This window comes from Camarhynchus parvulus, chromosome 3, assembly GCF_901933205.1.
Source record: "Camarhynchus parvulus chromosome 3, STF_HiC, whole genome shotgun sequence".
Taxonomy (NCBI): domain Eukaryota; kingdom Metazoa; phylum Chordata; class Aves; order Passeriformes; family Thraupidae; genus Camarhynchus; species Camarhynchus parvulus.
In genome coordinates, this window is record NC_044573.1 from 78398622 (window position 1) to 78423240 (window position 24619).

The 24619-nt window shown below is 39.8% G+C and overlaps 1 protein-coding gene across 5 annotated transcripts in view; it reads right to left on the bottom strand.

Moving 5' to 3' along the window:
* ASAP2 (ArfGAP with SH3 domain, ankyrin repeat and PH domain 2) overlaps window positions 1-23907 on the bottom strand; it is an 82840-nt gene extending 58933 nt beyond the window's left edge. For 4 of the 5 annotated variants that reach the window (XM_030946005.1, XM_030946003.1, XM_030946004.1 and 1 more), the window contains exons 1-3: window positions 23523-23787; window positions 4965-5037; window positions 932-1077 (exon numbers count right to left, since the gene is read on the bottom strand). In XM_030946005.1, the coding sequence (XP_030801865.1) occupies window positions 932-1077; window positions 4965-5037; window positions 23523-23648 (345 nt within the window). In that variant the 5' untranslated portion in view covers window positions 23649-23787. Of the gene's footprint in view, window positions 1-931; window positions 1078-4964; window positions 5038-23522 lie in introns of all 5 variants that reach the window. The other variant, XM_030946006.1, reaches the window with a different exon arrangement.
* Window positions 23908-24619: the final 712 nt, after the last annotated feature.

A 24619-nucleotide genomic window follows, 5' to 3' on the forward strand; every position in this document is an offset into this window, starting at 1 on the left:
GGTACTGCCCTAAATCCTATCAGCTGGAAACATTCCCCAAAGAAGTGATTATGACCAGCTGGCTGCAAACTACAGACATTTGGTCTAGACTCACAAAAGCGTTTGATGTGCCTTCATGCCATTGATTTCAGCAGACACAGACTTTTAAATGCTCCTGGGAATCTGGGTCATTTCCCCTTCCTAGCCCCTGGTATAAGAGTTCTGTGAATTCAAGTAAATTTGGTACTTGAGATATGGGATAGCTCTACCTCCAAGGATGTAATCAGAATCTGCCCTTTTTGCACCCTCTGATTAATGTGAAATTGAGGCTGAAAATTCTCCATTTATAATGAAAAATCCTGTTCTTCCATTTGGCTCCATCCCATTTGGCTCACCAAAGAGGCTTTTAAGACTTACTGGCTTCAGCTGTAGGATTGGTCCCCAATGGATGCTACTGTTGTTTTAGCATTTTGCTTGATTTGTTTCCCTGACTCATTTCACTGAGAAGCAAAAATGCTCTCTTCCAGGGCCACTAAAATCTCCCTTTACAAATACAAATGGAAAGTGGGAAAAAGTAAAGTAAAACATCGTGATCACGCAGTAAATCAAGTTGGGTTTTGCTGGTTTCACATTTTAAAGCAAATTGAGATGTGTTTTATAATGTATGTTATAACTATTGTGGGAAGCTTTTAGGAGTGAGAAGTGTTGGAAGAGCGGGGTTTGTTGTGTTTTTATGTTGTGGTGGTTTTTTTTCTGGTTTCTTTGGTTTGGGTTGAGTTTTGACTTCTGCAAGGGGAAAACCTAGGACATGAGATATTTTCATAAGCTGAGAATTTTGTAAGAACAGTGGTTGCTAAAACACAAATTGTCTTCAATACAAAGAGCTGTTATAATACCAAAATACAGCTTTTGGCTTTAAAATCCCAACACGTTTTTCTTAAGTAATTCTTACCAAATTTTTGAAGAGTGCAGTTAATTCCTTTGTAAACACAGAAAATTTTAAAAACGCTGTTCCCAAATCTGGGTCATCCCTGCAAACACAGTTGCCACCAAACTTCTCGAGTGCTTGTGTATACTGTTCTTCATTTTCCACATGAGCTTCAAAAAGAGCAAAACATGAAGATATCATCAGCAGATAAAAGGTTATTGATATTCACAATTTATGGTTTTTTTTTAAAAAAAAAGCTTTCCAGAGTTATTGCTAAAAATGTTTACTTGATACAAAAACCAGCCATTATTTACACTTTAACACTGATATGCCAGAAGTATGGCATATCTCACTAATTCCAGTTTGCATGTACCTATCCACATGTACAAATGACAATGTGCCAAGACAAGACAAACATCTGACATCCTGGAAAGACCCATAATATTTCTGCACTATAGCATAGACCTCATAACAACTCCCAACTCCTATAATGAACTTTCAGATTTTAGTCTTTTATTAACACTTTCTTATTTTAACTGCGTGCTATTATGCTTTACTGTGTGCTGACAAAGAAGCAGAGGAGCTAAAGTGTGCTGGCAGAGTCTTGGATCTCTATAACAGAAGGCAAGAGATCAAATATCCTTGGGTCATATATCCTAGGAAAAAGGACTATAAAGCATGTTGCAGAGGAGGACAAACCACATCTATGTTAGTTCTCCAATTCAGGGCAGCAGTGGGGATTTGAAACAAATCCTAGCAATCTGCATTTACCACAGGCCAGTTCAGTTTTGAAAGCAGTTCTGGTTCATGACAACCAGATTCCTTTCTGAGACAACAAAACCAGAAGCTCTGCCCTAGAAATCATCCAGTGGTCCTGGGCTACACCAGGACAATTCATGCAGCACACATCTAACATCAATGTTCAGAAAGCTTTGAGCTGCACATGTTGGGGGGGTTATTCAGCCCAGGGCATGAGAGGAAATCAGGGCATAAAATAATTTCAAATATAAAGGAAATCTGAGTGTCTTAACTACTCTGCCCAAGTGATTTACTCCTAGGTCACCAGGTTACTTGCCTATATAGAGAGGCATAAAAAGTCCCTTTGCCAAAAGTCAACCTGACCCATGGAATAAAACAGAAACAAGTTTTTCTGAACTCAGATTTAGTGACCATATCATGCTTGAGCATGTGGACAAAGCACACCAAGTTGCCACTTGAGAAAGCTAACATTGCCTATTTCTTATTCTAGCTGTAGACATTTTCTAAAGCTTCAAAGCAAGTCAGGGAAAAAAAAACAAAACTCCCCACCCTAGAAAACAATTATGCATTAATAAGGACAAAGACTGTCTTGGTCATTACATGAGACTAGCATAAACCCTGAAGATTATTTAGAGAGGATTAGTCTGTTTAAACAAGCAATGATTCAGTTTCATTTCAAGCCCATTTTTACACATAAACATGTTTAATATCCAAAGTATTTTTGATATAATGTCCTTTCCCAAATTTCAGTGAATTGGTTATATAACCATGCTCCAGACTAAAAGAAAACCTCTGTTCATGCATCCAATCTGGAATGCCATTCAAGATATTTGTTTCCTAAACAGCTACAAATTTTCTCTAATTTCCAGTATATGAAACTAAAACCCTGTGCAGTAGTGGTATAACACTATGTAATTAAAGACTGACATCATGTATGTGCAGAATGGGAATTACACAAACAGCATTAATTCTACAAGTTTTTAACTTGAGCACTTGAATTTGCAGCCTGTGACAGATAGTTTTCAGATAGCTATTAAATTTTAAAACTGAGTACTAGCACTGAAAGTTACTAATTTTCCTCAGCATCAACAGCAAGGGCTGAGCACTTAGCAAAATTTTTGCTGTAGGATGAAGTAAGGATGTTCAACTAATTCTATTGTGTGACATATATACACATGAACAAGCTTTCAGTGAACTGGCACAGACAGCAAAAATGAGGATGTGGCAGGTCACAGCTCCTTTAGATCTCACATCTACCCAGTAAGGTTTGTTATTTCCACACTGCTTTCTGCATTTTTGCTGCTTCCTGCACCCAGCTTAGCTTAGGTGAGAGAAGAGCTCAGGCTACAACCCCTACAGCAAAAAGAGAAAGGTGCCCCTGCATGAAATCAAGGTGAAAAGGCTGCTACCATTAAGTCTTACGGTTAGATGTGCAACCAGTAGCTGAGCCATGCTGAATTTTTACCTTAGGAAACAAGCATGGCACCCATTCCACATGGCATCACCAGGAGTCTTCTATGCCCCAGCATCCTGGGGACTGCTCTTCTGGATTCTAAGACATTCCCCAGAATGCTGATGATAGTTTTTTGCAGCAGTACTATTAACTGAGCTAGTACCCCCAAAGTGCTTCTGAAGAACACAAAAATCTACTTTTCTGATGGAGCCCTCCAAAACACTCTACCTGTCCTATGGTGTTTTCCTGGTGAATTTTTAAAGTTTCTCTACAAACAAAAGCTATGAAATAAAAAAAAGAAACTTGATCCAGTTTTGAGGATTTAGAGGCTTTCTTTAAGTAAGAACCCAAGCTATGTACAAATTGAGAGTCACTATGTAATCCTTAATTACGGTTTCTAAACTCACATTAAAAAAGAAAGACAAAACATTATTTTATTATAACATCATTAACTATTTAGGGAACCTATAGTAAAAATCCAGTCACTCTTCTGAGTGAGGGACCATGGGGTTTGTTTTGTTAAAAGAAACCCCAGGGGCTGAAAAGTGGCTTGGTTAGTGATGTTTCTGCTGGTGGAAGAAGCCTCCAAACCTTTCTTGTCAAGACTGGGTGGGCAGCACAAATTTAAAACATGGGCAAGGTACTGATTTCATGCAAAGACTAGTGATTTGCTACAATGTTCTAACAGGTACTCTGATTATGAGGCATAGCCTAGCACTCTAGAATAAAATGTTAAAAAAACTCAACAGCCAAAAAAACCCAGCCAAGCAAGAAAAAGAAGAGAAGAAAGGATGCCAAATCAATGAAACAGCTCCTGATAAATCTTAAACTGAACCCTCCACAATCCAAAGAGAAAGGCTTTATTATATTCAACAAGGAACTTCCTTTCAATTACTGGAGATGAATTATACCACAACAGCAGTTCTTGTTCTAACCTTGTCTGAACACCAACATGGCCACAAGTTCTGCCATGTATTGGTGGCTCTCCAAGGTTGACAGGCCTATCTATTTTACATTTAATATAGGTTTTGTTAGCTCTAATTGCTATGAACAGCACACTGAGAACAAAAGCCAAACAAATGCTGTTTCTTATCCACAAAAACAAATGCTGTTTCTTATTCACAAAATGCTGCTGATCCACAAAAATAAAAGCTTCAGTTATTTTTTCAAAGAAGATAAACATACACAATTCTGAGAGAACAACATACATTTAAAAATGCATGCAGCAATAGTTCTTTATATTTTATACAGCATTGCATGAAAAATATCTGATTTTTTACATGATGACAATAAAAAGTTGCAGCTCATCAGTTCCCTCTTGTCATGAAGTTCTCAACATACATAAGTGGAAGCCACCAGGGAGACTGAGGTTTCACAAAGCAGTAGAGCCAAGGTATATTCTTATTGCTGCCAGAGTAATTTCACCTCCCCACACCCTCCTCTCTTGATGATACATACACATGGCCCGACCACTTCAGGTGCTCATCTAATCCCAATTGAATTGATCTCACTGCATATGCAGCTTTAGACAAGCTTAAAAACTCATCCAGGGATTTGCCAAGCAGCAGGCATGACAGAAGGAGCAGGGAGTGCACAGCCAGCGGAAAGACGAGAGCACAGCTTTACCACTTGGTACCAGTAGGGCGGCAAGTGAGGTTTAGCTACCCCACAACACCTCATCCTTACTGAGGTCATGATCAAACAGCTAGTTCAAGATTTCCATTTAAAATGCACATATTTCTCTTCTCAGAGTTACCCATACAACTCTTTCTGATTCAGTATGGCATCTGACTGCTTAAATCTTCTAATTTCACCAATATTTACTAATAGGAATTATGTACTTACCCAGACCAGATAAGTTTATGGCTTTGACAGATTTCTTCATTTTATAGAGAACAGTTCGGTCAACATCCAGAGCCTAAAAAAAGAGAAAAACATAATAGTGGACTGTCCTTTGGGAAATTTCTGCCCTGGAAACCTGCTGTACTTACAACTATTACATAGTTAACTTTATTTCTATAATTAACAAATTACTTGCTATTTGCTTGTACCCCCATCCATACAACCTATTCTGTCCCCTTGCCTGAAAAAACACCTCCTCCCATCTTTGGCTGGAGACCAGCATCATGTAAACTCTGCAGGAAACAATTTACACAGTATCATCTTTCCATGCTAAATTATTAAAGAAGCTTAAAACAGTTTTCACCCATTGTATATTCTGATGTTGCTAAAGAAATGAGCTATATCGCTTCCTTAGGCAGAATATTGAACATGGAATTTAGTTTCATTTTTCCTAGATAATTTAGTTAATTGCTTTCTCAACTATATGAACTTTCTAACTGCTATGCTGAGCAAAATAAATTGCATATCTCTCAAATATCTTTCACACAGTTTAACACTAGGCTAAGCTTTCCCCAACACTATATAAAATTCAAGTTTAAATCTTGCCCAGAATGCTCAAACACTTATAATCAATTTGTTTCAAAGAAAGAAGTAAAAGCAGGTAATCATTTTGCTTACTGAAGTGAAATATGAGCAGACTCAAAAATGTAGAATTGTTCCAGAAAGGAGAAGCAGAACTATGGTTACACAAATTAATTTTTAAAAAAAGTTGTGAAACTTGAAGAAAATATATGTTCCAGAGATGGGGTATCTCTAGACCCCACTGAAAAACAATACTGAACACTACAAATTGTATTATTCCAAGAGCTGTTTAGCATGATACATGATAGAGCAAAGAAAACACACCAAATTAATTCCAGTTTTCATTCAAAACATTTCAATGAATTGCAGCAGCTGCACATCTGACCTAGCATTGTTTTATGTGGAAAAGTCAGCCCCTAGGAGTCGATCCAATTATTTTAACACAGTGAATGCAAAAAGAAATATTAAGCCCCCTGATTCTGGGAGTATTCTTAAACTGAATCTATTTAGACCACAAATAGATGAACAAAATCTTCACAGCACTCCATGGAAACCAAGCAATTCCAACTATGCCTTAACATTAATGTTTACAGCATCATGGTACTGCTATATCCACTGGAGGCTTTACCTCCAGCATCTTTACAGTTCACATCTGAAACATATCAGCAGGAGAGTGCAGAGGCCTTTTCACCGGGAATGCTGAAGTACAGAGGAAGGGGAAAATAAAACAATCTAAGCAAGCCCATAAAAGCCATGACAGATCTGTTCACCCTCCTCAGCAATTTGAATTCCATCTAGTACAAGTCTGTATCTCGTGTGAACTCCAAGGTTAGATTAGTCACCTGTTTGGATGGGAGTACATGAAGTGAATTCCCTCATTGTATATTTGGTGATTTCTAAAAATAACCTCAGAAAAGCACCCTCCAATCAGCTGAATACAGAGAAATTATTTCACTGATGACTGCATCAAAGAGCAGTCACCCTCTTGGAGTACAAGTGAAAGGAATGTCTCCAACTCAAAGCAATATGAGCAACAGTCCAAAGAGAAGGCTGACAGCCAGAGACTTAAACTTACAAATTCAATTTTCAGCCAAGTCTTAGATTTGTGTGTACAGCTGAGAAAATTTAAATCTCTGCACTTTAGTTTGGGGGAGATAATTCTTAAGGAAGAGAAATGCCAGAAGGATACATGCATGGGATTAATTGTATTACCATGATCAGGGATCCAGACAGATCTATGGATTCATAAAATCCTCTGGCCCAAGACTGCCACAGTGAGAAAGCACAAACTCCCAGCAAGGAAAAAAACCTCAAATTCACTTCCTTATCTAAGGCCATCATTTTAGTTTGAAATGTCTCTCAACCAACTTCCACTTTCACCAGATCAGGCAGCAGAGAAACAAATCCACAAGGCACAGCACAGAGTCCAACAGAAATGGCAGCTAATGCCCCTAATACACCAGTGACAACTCAAGCATCAACCCATTTCAGACAGCTGGTCCACATAAAAATTAAAAACAAAGGCTAAGGGTAGATACCCCACTGATGGTATCGAGGACAACACAACAAGCAAAACCTAAAACCTTAATGTGTTGAAACTATACAGGTCAGGCTTTCTTGGGTCCTCTCTTCATCCCCTGCCTGTCTTTTCAGCTGTGTCAGTGCAAAGCTGTACCTGAACTTTAACAAACCACTAGTAGAAATTGGGGGGGAAAATCAGTTCTGAAAAGCTTTCCAAACAGGAAACAAAGGATAACAAATATCTAGCCTTTTGAAGAGGGATCTGGATACATTTATGAAATACAATTACTATGTTTCCAGCTGTAGCAATGTAACTATACTTGCTGCTGCAGGACGTTTTGTCCACTCCTCCCTTTCTTGGTGCAATCTTCTCATAGTGTGTGACATTTAAGAGCGCCTATGTGTGCCTACAACTAATGGACAAAATACTGAAAAGCTTTGCATCTTTAATACTGTATTTCACTCTTGCTTACAGACCAAAAAATGGAGAGGAAGACTTTGCCTTTGTTTAATTGAACAGCATTGGTGTTTATTCACATTTGGTGTTTCAAAGGAGTAATTTCAGGATAAAACTGGGAAATGTCAGCTCCTTGTCTTTAGTGTTGTTCTTCATATTTCCTTGTCCTTTTCTTTGTCCATATCTTAGCACTGGGAAATCAGTTCAAATCCAGCTGTAGCTTCACTACAGTTCACATTTCTAATCTTCTGCTTGTTTCATAAATATACACATATTATACCAATGCACACACATGCACCAAAATGCACCCTAATTCAACTTCTTGGTGCAGTCTCAGTAGTTTCAGGAGCAGGACATTTTAAAATGGCTCTGGATGTTGCATATGCTAGCATTTCTTTTAATTCACTTAAAAATGCCCAGTAAACTCCTGATCAAGAAGAAAAGTGACAATGTATTTCACATGGTGGGATCAGTTTGTCCTCTCAGGTAACATTTCTAGTTTTGCCTCAAAAAACTCTTTTGTAAGACTGGCAAGACTTCTTATTCTAGCATTTGTTTCAGCACAACTGAGATTATGAGGCCATATAAATAGTTTTCATAGTCCCACTCAGCTTCTACTGATGAGCACTCAGACTGCTCTTTTGTTAAAAACAGTAAATATAGCTTTGACTTTAAGGGGGGAGAGGGGTGGGAATTCTCTACAGTACATAAGACAAGAAGTCACACTATTGTGGAAGTGGTGTTATGCACGTGAACTGAAACAGAAACTCAAAAGTGACCTTCTTGTGTGTCCTTGTCTGTGCAATCTTTTTTCCAAATACAGTATTTATATCTTTTGTTCATTTACTTTCATGTGATTTCTGATGGCAATCTGATGAAACCATTTTTAAGGTAAATTACTTTTCAGTCAGAAGTACACCAGGGAGAGGAACAAGCATATTACAATCAAATGTAGATTTTCAAAAGAACACAGCATAGAGGACTCAAGCTAGCAGTGATAAGTGGCAAAGCTTTTTTCCACATGTAGGAACAAGGTCCAGTTTCACTTGCCAAAGGTCAATTTCCATTTTCACTGCTTCAAAAGTTTTTACTTTGAACAGTAAAATGTGTCAACTAATTAGAACCAAATCCATCTTACCCTGAAGAAATCAGTCTGAGATTACTGAAACATCCTGCAATGTTATTCTACATCCTACTCTGTATGCTTCATTCTAATTAATAATAATAACAGTAGTAATAGTAGTAGTTCTGCTTAAATCTGTTTCACATTGCCTAGAAAGATTTAAGCTCACCAGGATTTGCAATTTTCAAACATTTAATTATGCTGCTTCCCCCCCTAAAAAACCTTAGAAAATAAAAAGATTGGTATCAATCCCCCAATCTATATTGTCTAAATAGATCTGTGCAATATAGATGGCTGGCATAAAAGATGAATGTTTTATTTGCCCTTTTCAGTGGAGAGAGGAGAAACAACTGTTCTATTATTAGCATATTTAACTGAGGGAGGAAAAAAAGCAGGAAGACAGAAACTCAGAAACTGAACATCCCAGAGATTATTTTGGCACCTTTTATAGAGCCAAAGGGTATGGGGAAAACCAGGGCAGGAGCAGCATAAGTGGAGAGTCCCCACGCTCTAGTGGTTCATTAAACATCTTTTGTGCCAAACTTACAGCAGAAGTCTGTGTCTTTATCTTATGCAAGTGTCCTCACACCAGTGTCTTTTTCTTTGTGACCCAGAAAATAATTAATTATTTTTGAAGGAATAGAAAAACAGCCATACTGGATCAGATCAACACTGCATTTAACCTGATATCCTCTATCAGGAGCAGCCAACAGCAGATGTTCGGGGCAGCAAGCAAGGAAAAGCACGTACACATCCTTCCCCAGGATAATCTCCCAGTTTCCAGTAATGAGTTTAAAAACAAAAGACTGATATAGTCTCAACCATAAACACTGCATAGCCCAACAGGCTATTCTCAAGAGAAACAAGAAGCCAAATTTTCTCATTCCAGGCAAGGGAAAGAAAAAAACTAATCCATGGGAAATAGGCACAGAGGAAGAGGAAGGAGTCAGCCATCACCTTTACTTTATCTTGCATCTAAAACAGTTCTAAATCTCTAACACATTCCTTCCTTCTTACCCACAGCAGTTTCCTTTTGGAAAGTGTAAAAGTAACTATTTCACATTTTCAGCTATTTGGATGGGGTTTTGCTGAAAGTATTCATAGAACTGGATTACCATTTCATAAAATAAAGAGTCCATTGGAACAACAACAACAAATGCTTGGAAGTACTGCTAAAGCAGTAACAAAATTTTGGGAAATAAATCTTGTGTCATTAGAAAAAATATCCTAGAGTCAGGAACCTACATGTTCTCCATACTGGGCATCTAACAGACAAATATACAAAAAAATATGAACACACTGATTTTTGATTTATTATACACAGTTATCTTAACACTCGTTCTTTCAAACAAAATCAAATCTCACTCTTAATTTTAGCAATTTACTTTAAAACATTAGTCTACTCAACAATCATAAATCCTGTACTTCATCCATTCCAGTATTTCAGAATAAGTAATAATGCCAGAGGCTGCTGCAGAGGCTGAACACATATAGGAACATCCTTCCCAAAAACAAAAGGCCACAGGAAGAAACTGGGTCAGTTAAGGAAAAGAGAGGCAATCAGGTAGTTATTGTAGAGATAGCAGAACAAGACAGGGTTCTTGTGCCTCACTGGACTGCTCTTGTTTAAAAATTAACAACAGCAAATTTTTTATACTTGTATCCAGGAACCACAATAGTTTGGCTTTTCTCCTGTATCTTTACAGGCAATCTGATATTCGCTGTAATTAATCCTTGCTGACTCAAAAGATCAGAGATATCCACAGACATTCTGTCTCAACTTGTTATTTTTCTACTAGAAACGAACTGTCAACACCACTGGCTTCAATCCAATTCTCTGTTACAGAGGGTGGTAAAAAAACTTCCTAAATTATGTTATCCTCCAGAATCCTCTTTCCATTCTCCTACTCTTATGTCTTTCCTCCTTCAATGTATTAGTTTCTTTTCTAAACCCTCTCCAGTTTCCTTCCACTGATCACCTTGCACATTCACAGAGGGACTGATACAAAGGGTGTAAAAAAACCCTCACAGGCATAGTCTGGGGCAAGGCATTGTAGCTTCTGAACGGATCCTAGAACAACAGTAATTTAAAAATGCTTGAATTTGGGGCAATTACTTTACTTGGGGCAGTAGCTATTTGAAAAACTGCAGCAGCTATGACAGTTAATTTGTATAAATGAGCTCTTTGCTGTGAGACCTGTCAGCTAAAGAGACTGAAGGTTCAGAGACAAACCTGCAAAAAAAAGGACAGAGTTTATGGCAGAATAATCTCTGCAAAGTCCCTTTCCACAAAAGCATTATTTCTCCAGCATCTGGGCTCATGGTTCTTGAGGGCCCAATGCCAAGGCAATCTGTTTAAACAAGCACTGGTGTATTTGGCAGAAGAATGTAGTAAACTCTTGAGCTAAGGATATGCACGGTGAAAAAAAGTAACACTAATGTACTTTGGGAAATTAATACGTGAAAGTGCAAGGTAATTCTGCTGCAAAGGTAAACAATGGGAGAATTTGGCACTGCTCTCTGTTGTGTAAAAAACCAGACTTGAACATGATGACTTTGTACAATGCATTTATTAATACAAAGAAGGGATGCCTAAAAACCAGAATTCTCTAACAGACTACTTCTGTCAGAAGAGAAATCCTAAATCAGAAGTTCAGAGATACAAAATGTTACATCATTAATACAAGTCACTAAATGAGTGTTTCACACTAACAGGTGCTGTATCTGTGTATTAATTGATTTCCACAGGCTTCCCTCACTACAAAAAGTTAGAAATGCAACAGATACTCAACTAGGAAACAGACATCAAGCATTTCTGTGAAATAAAATCTCATGCTTAGAGAAAGAATGGAAGCTGCTTATGCCAACTATTTGTCCAGAACACATCCACCTCCTGCATTAACAAATTTTTACACTGAGAAATATACTTTCCTTCTCCAACACTGCAGCTATCTGCTTTCAAAGATGAGATGACTGGACTTTAAATACAGATCTCCTAAGTAATGTAATAGATGATGCACTTAATCTTTACAGTTGCTCATTTATAAACAGAGGGGATGTAAAATAAACTCCCATATTTAATATTTAATTGTTGTTTATTTTTTCAGTTGCAGTAGCCAATTCTTGATATCCATCTCCATTTATTTAATATTACATGCTTCAACATCCTAAGATATATCACCATGTAAAATAAAGTAACATAAGTAACAGGATTAAAGTTCCAATGATGATTGTCTTAAATGGACCACTAAGATTGACCAACCCTTTACCCATGCCAAAATTCTCTGGTCCTCACCCTGCAAGATTCTTTTTTCTAGCTTCATATTTTTGCATTTCTGTCTGCTGTCAGCATCCATCAAAGCCGTTCATGTTTGGAATCCAGTTGTTGGAAGAGGCTGATCCTCACACTTTTATCATTCAACAGCATCATGATGAGCTGGCTGATGGGATTTCCCAGATTTTTTAATTCAGGAACTCTTTTCCCTGGTATTAAATCTTTTTAGACACCATCAGAGGCAACAAGAATTAATCTTTGCAGAACATAATGCCCTTTTATTCTGCATGTGATAAGCTTTCTGAAAAGAGAATTTTTAGTTATTTATGAGAGCAATTAACAAATCAAAACACTTTCCAGATACTCAAAAGTTCCCATATTAGTGGTCTAATTTGGTATTTGTAGTCTTCCAAACCTCTACTTGAACCAGGCAGACAATCCTCTCACAATCCCTATAAAACAATGAAAAATGAAACAGCTACATTTCCCCCTATGTATGATGTACTTTATGCTAAAAATGAGAATGTTTTCAGCATGTACACAGATCAGCTGGATGTCATAAACTGGTCTATCCCTCCACATCCAACACTCCTTTGACTTTTTCTTCTTTAGGTATCCAATAATTTTAGGGACAAGCAACTAGCCTAGAAGAGAGAAGAGTCTACAGCAACACAGTAAAATTGAACTTCAGTCTCAACAGGCCTCTGAGAGCTTCGTAACAGATATAAATAATAAATCGGTGTCACAAACATCTCTGGCACACGCATACAAGGTGTCCATTCTGAAAGGGAATAGAAGGCACACAAACTCTACCTAGTTTGTGATACACCTGAAAGTCTGAGGATGCCATATTCCCCCGACAAAGAACGGCAGAGATATCTAGAGGGGACTTCAGGAGAGTAAGACAAATCACCTCAAATGAACCAACTATTCCTAGGGACATACAGAACCACCTGTCAAAATAAGGTTCATCAGAGGTACACCAGCACATTGGACATCATCTCTCTATTATCGGGGTAGAAATTTATTAACAGCATCTACCTATAATACTAATGCTATATTATTATTCTACATAAAACCCAGTGTCAAACGATATAACTTATATAACTTATTTCTCTTGAAACATTATAAAATTATTGCTGTTCTGTAGTGGCTTTCAGACTTCAGCCTGTGAATTGCATTCCAACTTCTCTGTAATTCACTATACTTTTGAAAATCTCTGCATTATCTCAGTATCAATACACTTAAATGCAAGAATGCATCTGAACTGCCATTCATTTCAGGTGCTCAACACAGAAATCACAGGACGCTCTTACAATCTTGAAAGCAATGATCTGAAATTCTACTGGAATTTCAGCAGCTTTAAGTATAACTAAAATTACAGTTCAAACATTCCTGTCACTAGGGACAGCTGCCTCAAAGTGTAAGTGAATCTTAAGTGACGCAATTATTAGTGCACCAAACAGTAGAGATACAATACTCATTTACATAATATTGATGCAAAAATAAAAGCTTTATCCCTAGAGTGGACTTGGCCAAAATAATGAGAGAGTTCATGTCATGGAAGGTATCTCTAGAATGGAACAGATGGTACTTCCCTGTATCATCAATTTAGATTAGGAAGGTAAATTCATACACAACTGTTACCTAAGACAAAGAACTTCTGCATTTAAAATTGAAGCATTTTAGAACAGAGAAGCATGTCCAGGCCTATCAGAACCTCTGTTGTTCTTAAATGAAATAGAAAAGAGCTACTGAATCAACTGATTGAAAAAAAAGAGACAAATGCCTGAATCTATATGTAACCAAGCACGGTGTGTCCTTGCACCAGTGCCACATCCGTATGGCTTGGGGGACAGGGAAGGCAGTGGCAAGCACGACTCCATCCCTAAAACAGACTGGGCTGGAAATACTCATAAGAAAAGCTTATCATCTATATCCAGACATTTAAATAACAGAAGAGAGTGAACTAAGCAGAAGAATTAATGAAACTGAACAAAAAGCAGCTTGAGAAAGATTTACTACTTTGTTGCTTCTTCAATGCTATTCTCATCAACACAATCAGCATCTAGTCTACGTGGAGCTCAGAGTGTGGGAGAACTCTGCTGGCATTTTTTCTATTGTTGTGTAACATACACCTACAGTGCTGGAAAATAAACAAATAATTAAAAACATGTGCTTTGCAAAACTCCATACTGCATGTTTTGCATGTGACTACGGAGCAGGGGCTCTGTGTTTGCAAATGCTAGGGAAATTTCTATTCCTATTGCAATAGCCAAACAGTAATCCTGGTTGATTGAAGGGGCTTAAAATGATTACTTCATGCATTTGTTTCTGAGTTGACTTCCCTAGAATACAGCCTAAAATTCCTTGAAATTGCATATTCTAGGAAAGAAATCTGTCATTAACAATGAACAGAAATCATAAAACATGAGAAAATAATCTGTAAGAACATCCACATCCCTTCACTACCATTTTTCCCTTCCTATGTGCTTTTTAAACATAGTACAAAGCTTTCAGGAATGTGGAAATAGTTTGTTCAGCTCTAATCACTTCAGCTGTTTTGATGTATCTACATGCATACTTAGCATAATGCCTAGACAGAATTATAGATTTCAGGCTAGAACTACATTGATAATCTGATCTTTAATCAGGGCTAGCTGAGGGGTCCACAAACAGCAGATGGTTCTGAACACCACACTGCTCCAAGACACAAGGAGCAGAGTTTCAGCCTTCTCTCTCAGTTTCCTATTTCTTCTTGGTTTAACAAGTCAGATGCTAGAATTTATACTATAGCTTCTTTCATGTTAACTTTTACAGCCACCTCTTAAAGAATATACTCCAAAGAAAAACACTTTACTGCACAGTATGTCACTTACATAGTAAATATTTTTGTGAAGCAGAGTTCACACGCACAAAGAAGCACATTTTTCAAATTCTGTCCAACACCTACTCACTTGAAAACAAAGCCTACTACTTGAGATGAGAAGTACTGAATCACACCACCCAAGCTAATTTCCTGCAAAGCCCCATTGCTCATAAGAAAAAGCCTATTCAGTTACAATGCTGTACCTCAGTTCCTCCATCAATAAATTCCCCCCTGTAAGGTAAATTATTTTCTCTTTCCAAATAAAATTGAGATATGAGTAATATCTCATAAAGTCTGCATAATTCTTAATTACATCCCATTTTCTGAGGAACTTACAGAACTCTTCTTCCATTCCTAAACTACACAGTAGGATATAACTAAGAGATCACCACTATTCCCTGTCCTCCACCACTACCCCTTCCCTATATTCCTGCCCGCCTCCTTGCAACACTGACCCTTTTCACCTTAGCCCTGCCCCCACGTTCTCAGGCCTGTGTCTTCATCCTACTTCCTGTGTGAACAGTGTCACTCTTCCTTTGCAGTTCCTGTCAATTCCAATTTCTCTGAACTTCCTCAGACTTCTTATGCATTTCCTTATCCCCTCCTTAATGCTCCTCCCCAAGTGGCAATTCCTGACCCTTCAATTCCTCATATGCCATCGCAGTGCTTCTGCTTCTGAATAACTCTCTCAATCTCTCAATTAGTTTTTAATTCAAATTTCCTTTTCTTGTTCTTCACATTTGACTGATGTCCATGTTACCTCTTAAACATTTCAGGTGCCCATTACTTTGTGAGTCTTCCCTTTCTTGTGTTACCATTTTTTGTTGCTTCCCAGCCAAATTTCCTTGACCACTTAATCCCCAGATTGATGTAAACTTCAGAAAAGAAGTCTAGATTTAGTCAAAACAAAAGAAACTTGTGGTAACCTTAATCACAGAAAATCTCATCTCAAATACTAAAACTCTTTGAGCTGATGTCTCTGTCCCCACTAAGAGCAGCTACACAAACAGTAAGCATTTTGCATGCAGAACAGTTTAAGCTTCGTGCTAACAAACATGAGACTGTGTGGGAAAAGGCTACCAAAAAAAAGAGAAGTCCTGCCCTTAATTTGCAATAAAGTTAATAGTACAAACTTCAAACTTCTGCTTGCCCCATAACTAGAACTACATTTTCCAGCTGGGTTAAAGAAAAAAAAAATTGTCTCAGTTAAAATGGACCAAAGGAGAGATTTTAATGCTATATGAAACCTGGGTATAACCACTTTGTACAGCTTTACAAGTATGATTCTCAGTAATTCTGATTTCCCATTAGCAGCTTCCAGCACTGCTGAAAGAGTAAATAAGGAGACACACAATTTCTCCTATTGGGAACCTCTTGCACATTTGACTATGCTACAAATGTGAAAGCACTGTCTCCTTGAATAGCAGTGGTAATTGTTTTTCAAGCATTTCTGGAAGCAGGAGGGGAACCAGTATTTGTTTGCCACTCGTCCAGGAACACTTACAATCTTTGAGTAAGAGCACCTCTCCTCAATTTAACAGTCATGGTCTGCATTTTTGCATTCATTGCAATATTTTTTTTTTAGATTGTAAATATTTCTCCTCTTCTTTCCATCCCTGCCTTTTTAACCCTCTGTGCTACATCAGATATCAAGCTAGTCTTCAGAGGATTTGTCAGAAATATTTGCTAGTTACCATCTTAGTTCTTTCAGTATCCTGGGAAATAAGTCAACCAGCCCCAACAAACTGAGTGCATTAAGCTCACAATTTTGTTTATTGCCTTGCTTACTTGCATCTCTATTCCTGCCATCCATTCTACCTTCTCCCAGACTTTGAGCTCAAAAATTGCAGCATAGCACTTGTTTAGATTTGGCAATACCTACATTATCTTTAATATGACTACATTCTAACTGCAGATTATGTCTTCTTTTTCTCTTTGCAATTCTATGTGCTTAAAAGCATTTTTGTTTTCTTTACTGCCTCCTGTCACTCCTAAAGAAACTTGACTTTTGCAAATTTATCTTTTATCTTTACACATATTGTTTAAAACAAAACCTTCCTCTGAATATCTGGCTTTTTCTTCACATGTCTGACAGGCTCAGATAATTTGTGACATTCTTCCTGGGGTGTTCCAAGTCTGTAGATTTTCCCATAATTTTGCCCTTTCCTAGAATATTTAATGAACATTTTTCAGGCTTTAGTACACGCACTCTTCAGTTCTATCGACCTCACCAGCTCTCAGTTGAATGATTTTTTTCCCTATATATATATGTGTGTGTGTGTGCTTTGCTTTTAATTTCTTTGTTTTGCTTTTAGTACATAATTAATTCAGCCCCTACTATTCAATAAACAGTTCACTTGTTTCCACAACTTGATTCCTTCCTTTAAACCAGTGATTCTCACATTAGCCCCTCCAGCATCTGTTTCCTTATACTAAGTCAACATCTTGGCTTGCCATGACAGATGCCTGACTATAACATGACTTCTTCCCTCTCTAGCAACTTCACAAAGAAAATAAGATTTATTTGGAGAAAGCAAGGGCTGAAAACAAGTGAAGGCTCTCACCACTGGCCCACCCATGAGAGTCATTTCACCTTAGCACGAAGCCCACCTGAGGTCCAGCCATTGCTCCAGTACCTTGGACAGGGCTGGGCCAAGGCAGGGACCTCCACAGAGCTGGGACAAAGCACCAATAATTGCTGTAGCAAAGGAGGTACAAGACATTAAGAAAGATGAGGAGACCGTAAACACTTTGAAAGCATAGGGAAGCTTGATACCCAAGACAAGAGGGGGAAGAGTCAGCCTAAACAAGGCTAGACCCAACTTTTGTGGAGCTTTAAGTGGAAAGGCTGTTTCTGGGAAACTGGAGCAGACAGATCGTGTGGGCTGTCTAGAATGAGGCTCAGAAGGTGCAGTGCTGGAGCTTACACAGTGAATGGCTGTATGTAATGCATGCACATACTGTCACACATGGAAGGTGAAAATTACAAAACAATCACAGATTTAAGAGTTGAACTAAGTGTTTAATAGCCACTATTCCAACACATATGAATAAAAAGAAAGCACTTCACAGTGGTTCAGCTACTAACACTCTACACTAGTCAGGTGCACTAAGTTTTCTTGCATTTCTCCATCTGTATTCATCAACCAGATCCACTTGACATGTGGACTGTAAGAACTCTGGAGCAGGGATTAGGCTTTTGTCCTGTGACTTTGCAATGTCTTTCAGAATAAAGGCTTCACCTTTATTCACCTTTACCTACCATTGCTGCATATTATAGTATACAGAGAACAACATGAAGAGAAAGTGAAGGTGGGTTAAACCTAAGCAGAAGTAGCCACTTTCTACATTACCCTCTTCTAGCATCAGCATGAAGTACACTAGATTCCGATAAGATGCTTCTGAAAAATACACCAACATTATGGAAAACTCAAAACACAAAACCCCCAATTAGTAAAATACTTCAGAAAGGTACATATCTTTCTTTATAAATCTATAATTTTCATTCATGTTCTTAGGAGGAATGGGAGCATTTGGTAATGTGAAGCAGATCCATCACCAAATGCACTAAGGTAAGGTGCACAGAAATCTTTTTTTGTAGTTTGACATTGTTTTAACTGACTGCATGTTGATGTTAAAGGTTTAAAGTTGAAACTGGCTACCTGAAAGTATGTACAAAGTTCCAGCTGAAGCAGTACAGTTTAGCTCCTGTATTTCTGCAATTTTCATCCTCTATATTCCTCTCAAAAAGAAAACAATTCCCACACTCCTTTTGAAATCACCACGGCTTTTGTGTTATAATGACTTTTCCAGAAATCTCTGGATGCTGATGACAGAGAATCATGATTCCAGAAAGGAACACAAAAAACATTTTAAACAACATGTATTTGTGGAATTGTATTTAGTAATGAGGAAAGGAAAGTGTGCAAATATGTTCTACTAAAGAGCATGCTGTTGTACTAAAGAGCAAATATGCTCTACTAAAGGGCATAAAGATATATTTTAATAAAAATAAATATACAAGAAACATAGTAAATTTCTTAAAATTAACTACAGTATATGACATTTCCTACTGCTTCTCAAACTATAGTGAATCACTCTCTTCATGTAACTTTGAAATGCAAAGAATAATCATATATAGGAAAACATAATCCAGTCCTATAAATGTAGCAAGCAAAAAGTAAATATACAGGTGCATTCATGTATCCAGACTCACCAAGCTGTTATTACATCTCCCCCTTGTTAGCTTTGCAGAACCAAAATGCAGAAGAGCATGCTACAGAATTGTACCATATAGGAGGGAATCAAATTCAATAAACATCGATCCCTTACACCACTCCAAGCCAGCTGAAAACTGTGGATTGCCTTAGGTGGCAAGAAGATGTTGCCATTTCTGATAGAAAATTGCATTATAAATGACAGTGAGAAAGAAAAGCTTTTGATACAGAAATGACATGCTGCATTTGTAGGAGTGGTAATTGAAAAAAAAATCTTTGAAAGTGTAAAATAACAGAATTGTTGAGGTATAATCATTATGGAATGGGACCCACAAAACAAAGGCAAGTAGAGACCTGAAATTACAAGTTATGCCTTTAATTCCTCAGCTTTGACAAAAATTCCTTGAGAGTGGTTTTTAAATAGACTGTAAGCAATTGAAATCTATTTCTATCCAGAGAACTAAAACCACCTTTGGTACCACTACACTGTTTCTTCTGGTTGTACACTTTACATATTGCCCCCACGTTTGTCCTCTCTACTTTTTAGGACACATTTACTCCAGTGGCAAGTGCCACTGTGATGTGGAGGTGTTCCAGTAACCTATTGAACTTCTCTCAGTGTTTCCATTCTCCTCCCTTCACACGGAAATCTGTGCATGCAGTGAAATTTAAGTAGCTGAGTAAATTTCGTACTAATTTGTACTAAATACCTCAATCCTGACATAGATGGAAATGTCTTCAGCACAGGGACTGTCTGCTACTCTCTGTTTACATATTAGTCTGCAAAACTGCTACCTATCCTAATTACTTGGTCCAGCACTGGATCCCAATGAACAGTCAGAACAGAAATATGGGCTTCGCTTCCACACTTTATTGTAAAACTTAACTCATGCTTCAAAAAAAAAAAAAGTGGCACAATTAGATTCTAGTCATTCAATTACTCCTTAAACTAATTTCTAAAAATCTTTAAAATGATCACAGTTACTAGAACCACTTTGCAGGTTTCATTACAATTTAGTTTAAGAATAGTCACCACAAAATTTTAGATCCTGTGACCTTTAGTAGAAACAGACAGTTAAAAAGGCTGCAGTTCTCAGACCAGTTTACTGATTTCAAGCAACCCCTCCCCCAGTCATGTGACCATGCCCTGCACTCTATCAATTAAAACTTATTTAATCTTAGTCACTATCACACTGGTAAAGATTAAACAGTAACCTGTAAGGGCTGTGACATACTGCTCACTAATAATTTTGTTTCAGAAGACGCTAAATATTCCCAGTGTTTTGCTAAGCAACATCCTAATCTGAGAACAATGAAGAAATTATATGATTCCTTTTCCTTTGAAATCACTTTGTGTTCCACAAACACGCCTTCCCTAATTCCTTTTCCACTACTGAGAGCAAATAAACAGATTCAGCAAAGAATCAGATGCTCTTTCTGCAAGTGTTTGAACAGGCACCAGCTCCCAAACTGCAATGCAGGTGTTTCTGATGATCTCAAAAGCCACAATCCATGGTCTGTAATCAGCGTATGTAATCATATAAAACAGTAAAACTGAAAGTATTTTCAACTGAGAATCAACCATATTGTGAAACTGACAGAGGTCATTTAATCCAAGTTCAGATTTAAGGCAATACCACTGCCCACAAAGATACACAAATAAACTATACACTCTTAATTGTCCAACATCTTATTGAATTCCTCACTTAACTCTTCCACTCCACCATGGAAAACTTCATTAACTAAACTTTTAAGACACTATTAGATACCTACTAATCAACAAAGACAGAATTACAAAACTAGTAGCCAGCCATGTTAAGTGCAAAAGACATCCCAATGGGATGTGAAAACATATCTGTGTTTGTGGACAGCTGAGCTCAGGCTAACAAGTCACAGCAGCCTCCCCCTCCTGTGCTTCTGCCCTGCCTCCCCAGCTCCCAAGGGAGCACCAGACTTAGGAGCCCAGAGTTGGTTTCATGCAGGCAGGTGAATACTCCATTCCAGAACCATATTTTCTGGGACTAGCAGTAAAGTGACATCCTCTAAGTATCAGTATGAACCACTTAATTTGTTGATTTAATAAATGTATACAATATCCTGGGAAGCAAAAATGTGTCTTCAGTTAAACTAGTTCTTACAGTCGCTTGTTCAAAGCAGGGCATACACAAAGTCAGCAGTCAGCCAGTTTCAACTTACCTATTAACTGCTTTAAAGTAACACATTCCCTCAATCATGCACAGCCAGACTTCCAAGTTCCCAGAACTGCACTGCCTGCTGCAAGAGAGCAGTGTGCTCTGCAAATCAATGCTTCACGCTACCAGTGCCACTGGAAATGCACAGGTTCTTTGTATTCCCTGAACATTTTAAGTTGCATTCTTTAATAAGTTTTAGTTCATAACAAGCTGATGAACTACTTCTTGCCCAGCCTCCCAGAGAAAAGGCGCTGAGCCCTGACTTCTCTATTACACAACTTATAGACAGCTTTTTATCCAAGAATCACATTTAACCTGAAAAACCAGGCACATCATGCTAAAGGACCTGAGGATTTCCAAACCAAAGAAGTCTAAGCCTGAAAAAAAGATTTCACCATTTTGAAACTATGAAACTATACTTGTTGCTCTTGACAAATCACAGGGAAAAAGCTTCAGTAGTCACTTCCACACATGCTTTCAGACAGCAGCACAAACAGGCTGGAACTGCTGATATTTTGCCAGAAGTGCCAGATAGATCAATACTACTAACAACTACTACCAGTCTCTGCCATCTCTCACCTCCTGCCTACCAAACTTTACTAGGCTCATTGTTTATCATCATTATTCCTAAAGATAATTTTGTACTAACCTAGCAGACAGCACTTAATACCAGAAATATGCAGATACAAAGAAAGATTTAATGTTCTGATTGAATTCCATTAAAAATCAAACACCAATCCACTAAATTCGACTTGAGAGAAAAAACAATTTCTTTTCAGAACTGCAATAAAAATCTCTAAATCTCACAAAACTGCTTTTGACTCAAAAGTTTATACCAACTTCGATCTTGTATTAGTCAATTATTAAGCACTTCTACCTTGCAATTAAAATTATTCATTACTATAAATATTCAGGAAGAGGTTGTCTTTGTTACAGAATTGTTGATCTTAAGACTATCGGGTTAATAAAGGATAATTAAATCCAGGCATTTAAGTGCAAGCTTGCAGGGCAGAAAATTACCTCAGGAACAAGATTATTTTGAATTCAACTCCTTGCTTTAGTGGTTTTGGGAACTGGCAAAACAGGAAAATCCTGAAAAGGGCGTTTAAACACCTAACTTGGGTTTTGTTCACTTAAGACAAGTTAATAATCCATTGCTAGTGGCAGTTCTTTTGAAAGAAGGGACATCAACAACTGACAAGATTCTTTTTGCTGAAGAGGCTCTTTTTAAAATATATGCTTACTGCAAAACAAATCAACTAAACACACACTGCAAGAACTGATGTAACAGGTAGATGGAGCAAATTAATCTGCAGCACAAGTAAGATTCCCCCCTCTTACAAGTTACTTCAGAGAAGCTGCTAGGGGAGTCACACAGACGCTTCCCATTTCATTGTGCGTGTATGACTGGGATGTGGAATGTGCTCTCACTGTGTTCAGACCTGTCCCAGATTTCCCTCTGATTTGAAACAGGAGGAAAAAGAGCCTCCCTCTCCCGAGTGCTGGCAGACATCCCCCGTGGGAGGGAGGGTGGGCTCTCACCATCAGGTCTAACGGCACGTTCCGAGTATCCTTAAAGACAGAAAAACACCCGGCTCTGGGCGAGACAAAAGCGGCTCACGGCAAGCACGAGCAGCCCGGCTGTCCCGGAGGAGGCAGGGAAGAGGGAGCTCGGGATCCAGACACCGAAGAGCGGGCACGGCCCTGAGGGAGAGGATCCCCAGGGAAAGCTGCCTTAAACCGTATGGCCGGGGGAAGTGCGTTTAAATTTCTGTGTGCGGGAAATGGAAACCGGATTAAATCCCACCTGTGCCCGGAGGCAGGCAGACACACACTCAGGGAAAGGACAAACAGGGAAAGCCGAAGCCCCACACGGCAGCTAGAGAGACCAAGGCGGTTCAGGTAGAGATGTGAAAAGGGGCTGACAGAGGAGACTGCAGAGTTCAAGTTCCCCCACCCCCATTTACGAGGAAAGCGGCCGGAACCGCCCAGATCGGGGCTCCTCGGGCGTCAGGAGGAGCGAGAAGCGACGGCTCAGGCTCCCCCAGCTGAGGGCGGCGGACGACCCTGCCCCGCCGTGCGCTGAGAGGCGGGAGGAGCGTGAGCCCCGCGGGCCGGGGGAGCGGGGCCCCGGCCCTTCCCCCCTCCTTTTCTTTCCCCTTTCCACTCGGGCGAGCCCCATTTCCATTTCCTCGAAGCGGCAGCCGAGGGCGCTGCTCGGGGCTGGGCGGGAGAGGGAGCGGCAGGAGCCAGCGCCGGTAGCGCCTTGTTCTCTGCAGCCAGGCCAGAGAGGGCTGCGCGCCCCGCGCCCCCCGCCCGGGCTCACCTCCTCGATGGCCGCCACTGTGTTCCTGCACTGGGCCATCCGGGTGGTGAAGTTGGAGGCGGTGGGTGACTTGTAATCCTCATTGGTCTCGGACACGAATTCCGACACGGAGATCTGGTCCGGCATGGCGGGGCGGGGATGAGCGAGGGGAGGGAGGGGGAAAGCAGGCGGCTCCAGGGGCAGGGAGGGGAGGGCGTAGGGGGGGCTCCCCCTCACATCGCTCGGCAACCGGCGGCGGCGGCAGCGCCCTCCTCGCAGCCCCGCTGTCTGGAGCGGTGTTGTTCCTCCGCCGCCACACAAGGAAATTCCCCGCACCCACACTCCTCCTCCTGCTCCTCCCGCGCGGTCACGCAGCACCGGGGGCCGGGCACACGCCCAACCGCGGGAGTTGCCTCCACACCCCGCCCTCCCGTTCGCTTTCTCCCTCTCGCTTTCCTCCTCCTCCCTCGCTCCCTCACAGGCTCGCGGGGCGGGGGCGCGGCCGCGGACCCCCGGCAGCCCCCGGAGCGGACCGGCGGCCCCCGGAGCGGACCTGCCGCCGCGCACTCGCCACCGGCGCCCGCCCTGAGAAGATGGCGGCCCCCTCCCTCTCTCCCTCCCTCAGTCCGTCCTCCCCTAGCCCCGAGGGGAGAGGAGGTGACAGGCGCCGGCTGGGTAATCCCAGCGACAGGCAGGACGAATCCAGCCGTGTGGTTCGGATAGTGTTTAACAACAAAAACCCAAGGGCAGGGGAAGGTGAGGCGCCGTGCCTGCCCGGCAGCGGGGAGAACAGGTTGAAGCCCACAGGACAGGTCTCCGCACTGTCCCCTCCGGGACTGCCCGCAGGTGCAGAGACAGTCTTTTCCCTCACAGCACGTAATTTATGTTTCAACAGTTTAATCTGTTTTACGAGTTCGTTGTCTAGTTTTGAGGGAACTAAAGAGAAATGTTGTCGTTCCCAAGAGGTCCGTGCAAAAATAATTTTAGGCTAAGTAACGTTTCAATCTAAATTCTTAAAAAGCTTTTTCTGTACTCAAGGAATCGAGCTATCAGAGGAGGCGCTTTGTTCTTCAATATAAAGCCACAAGGATCACTCAAGGCAAAAAGGGGTGACACTC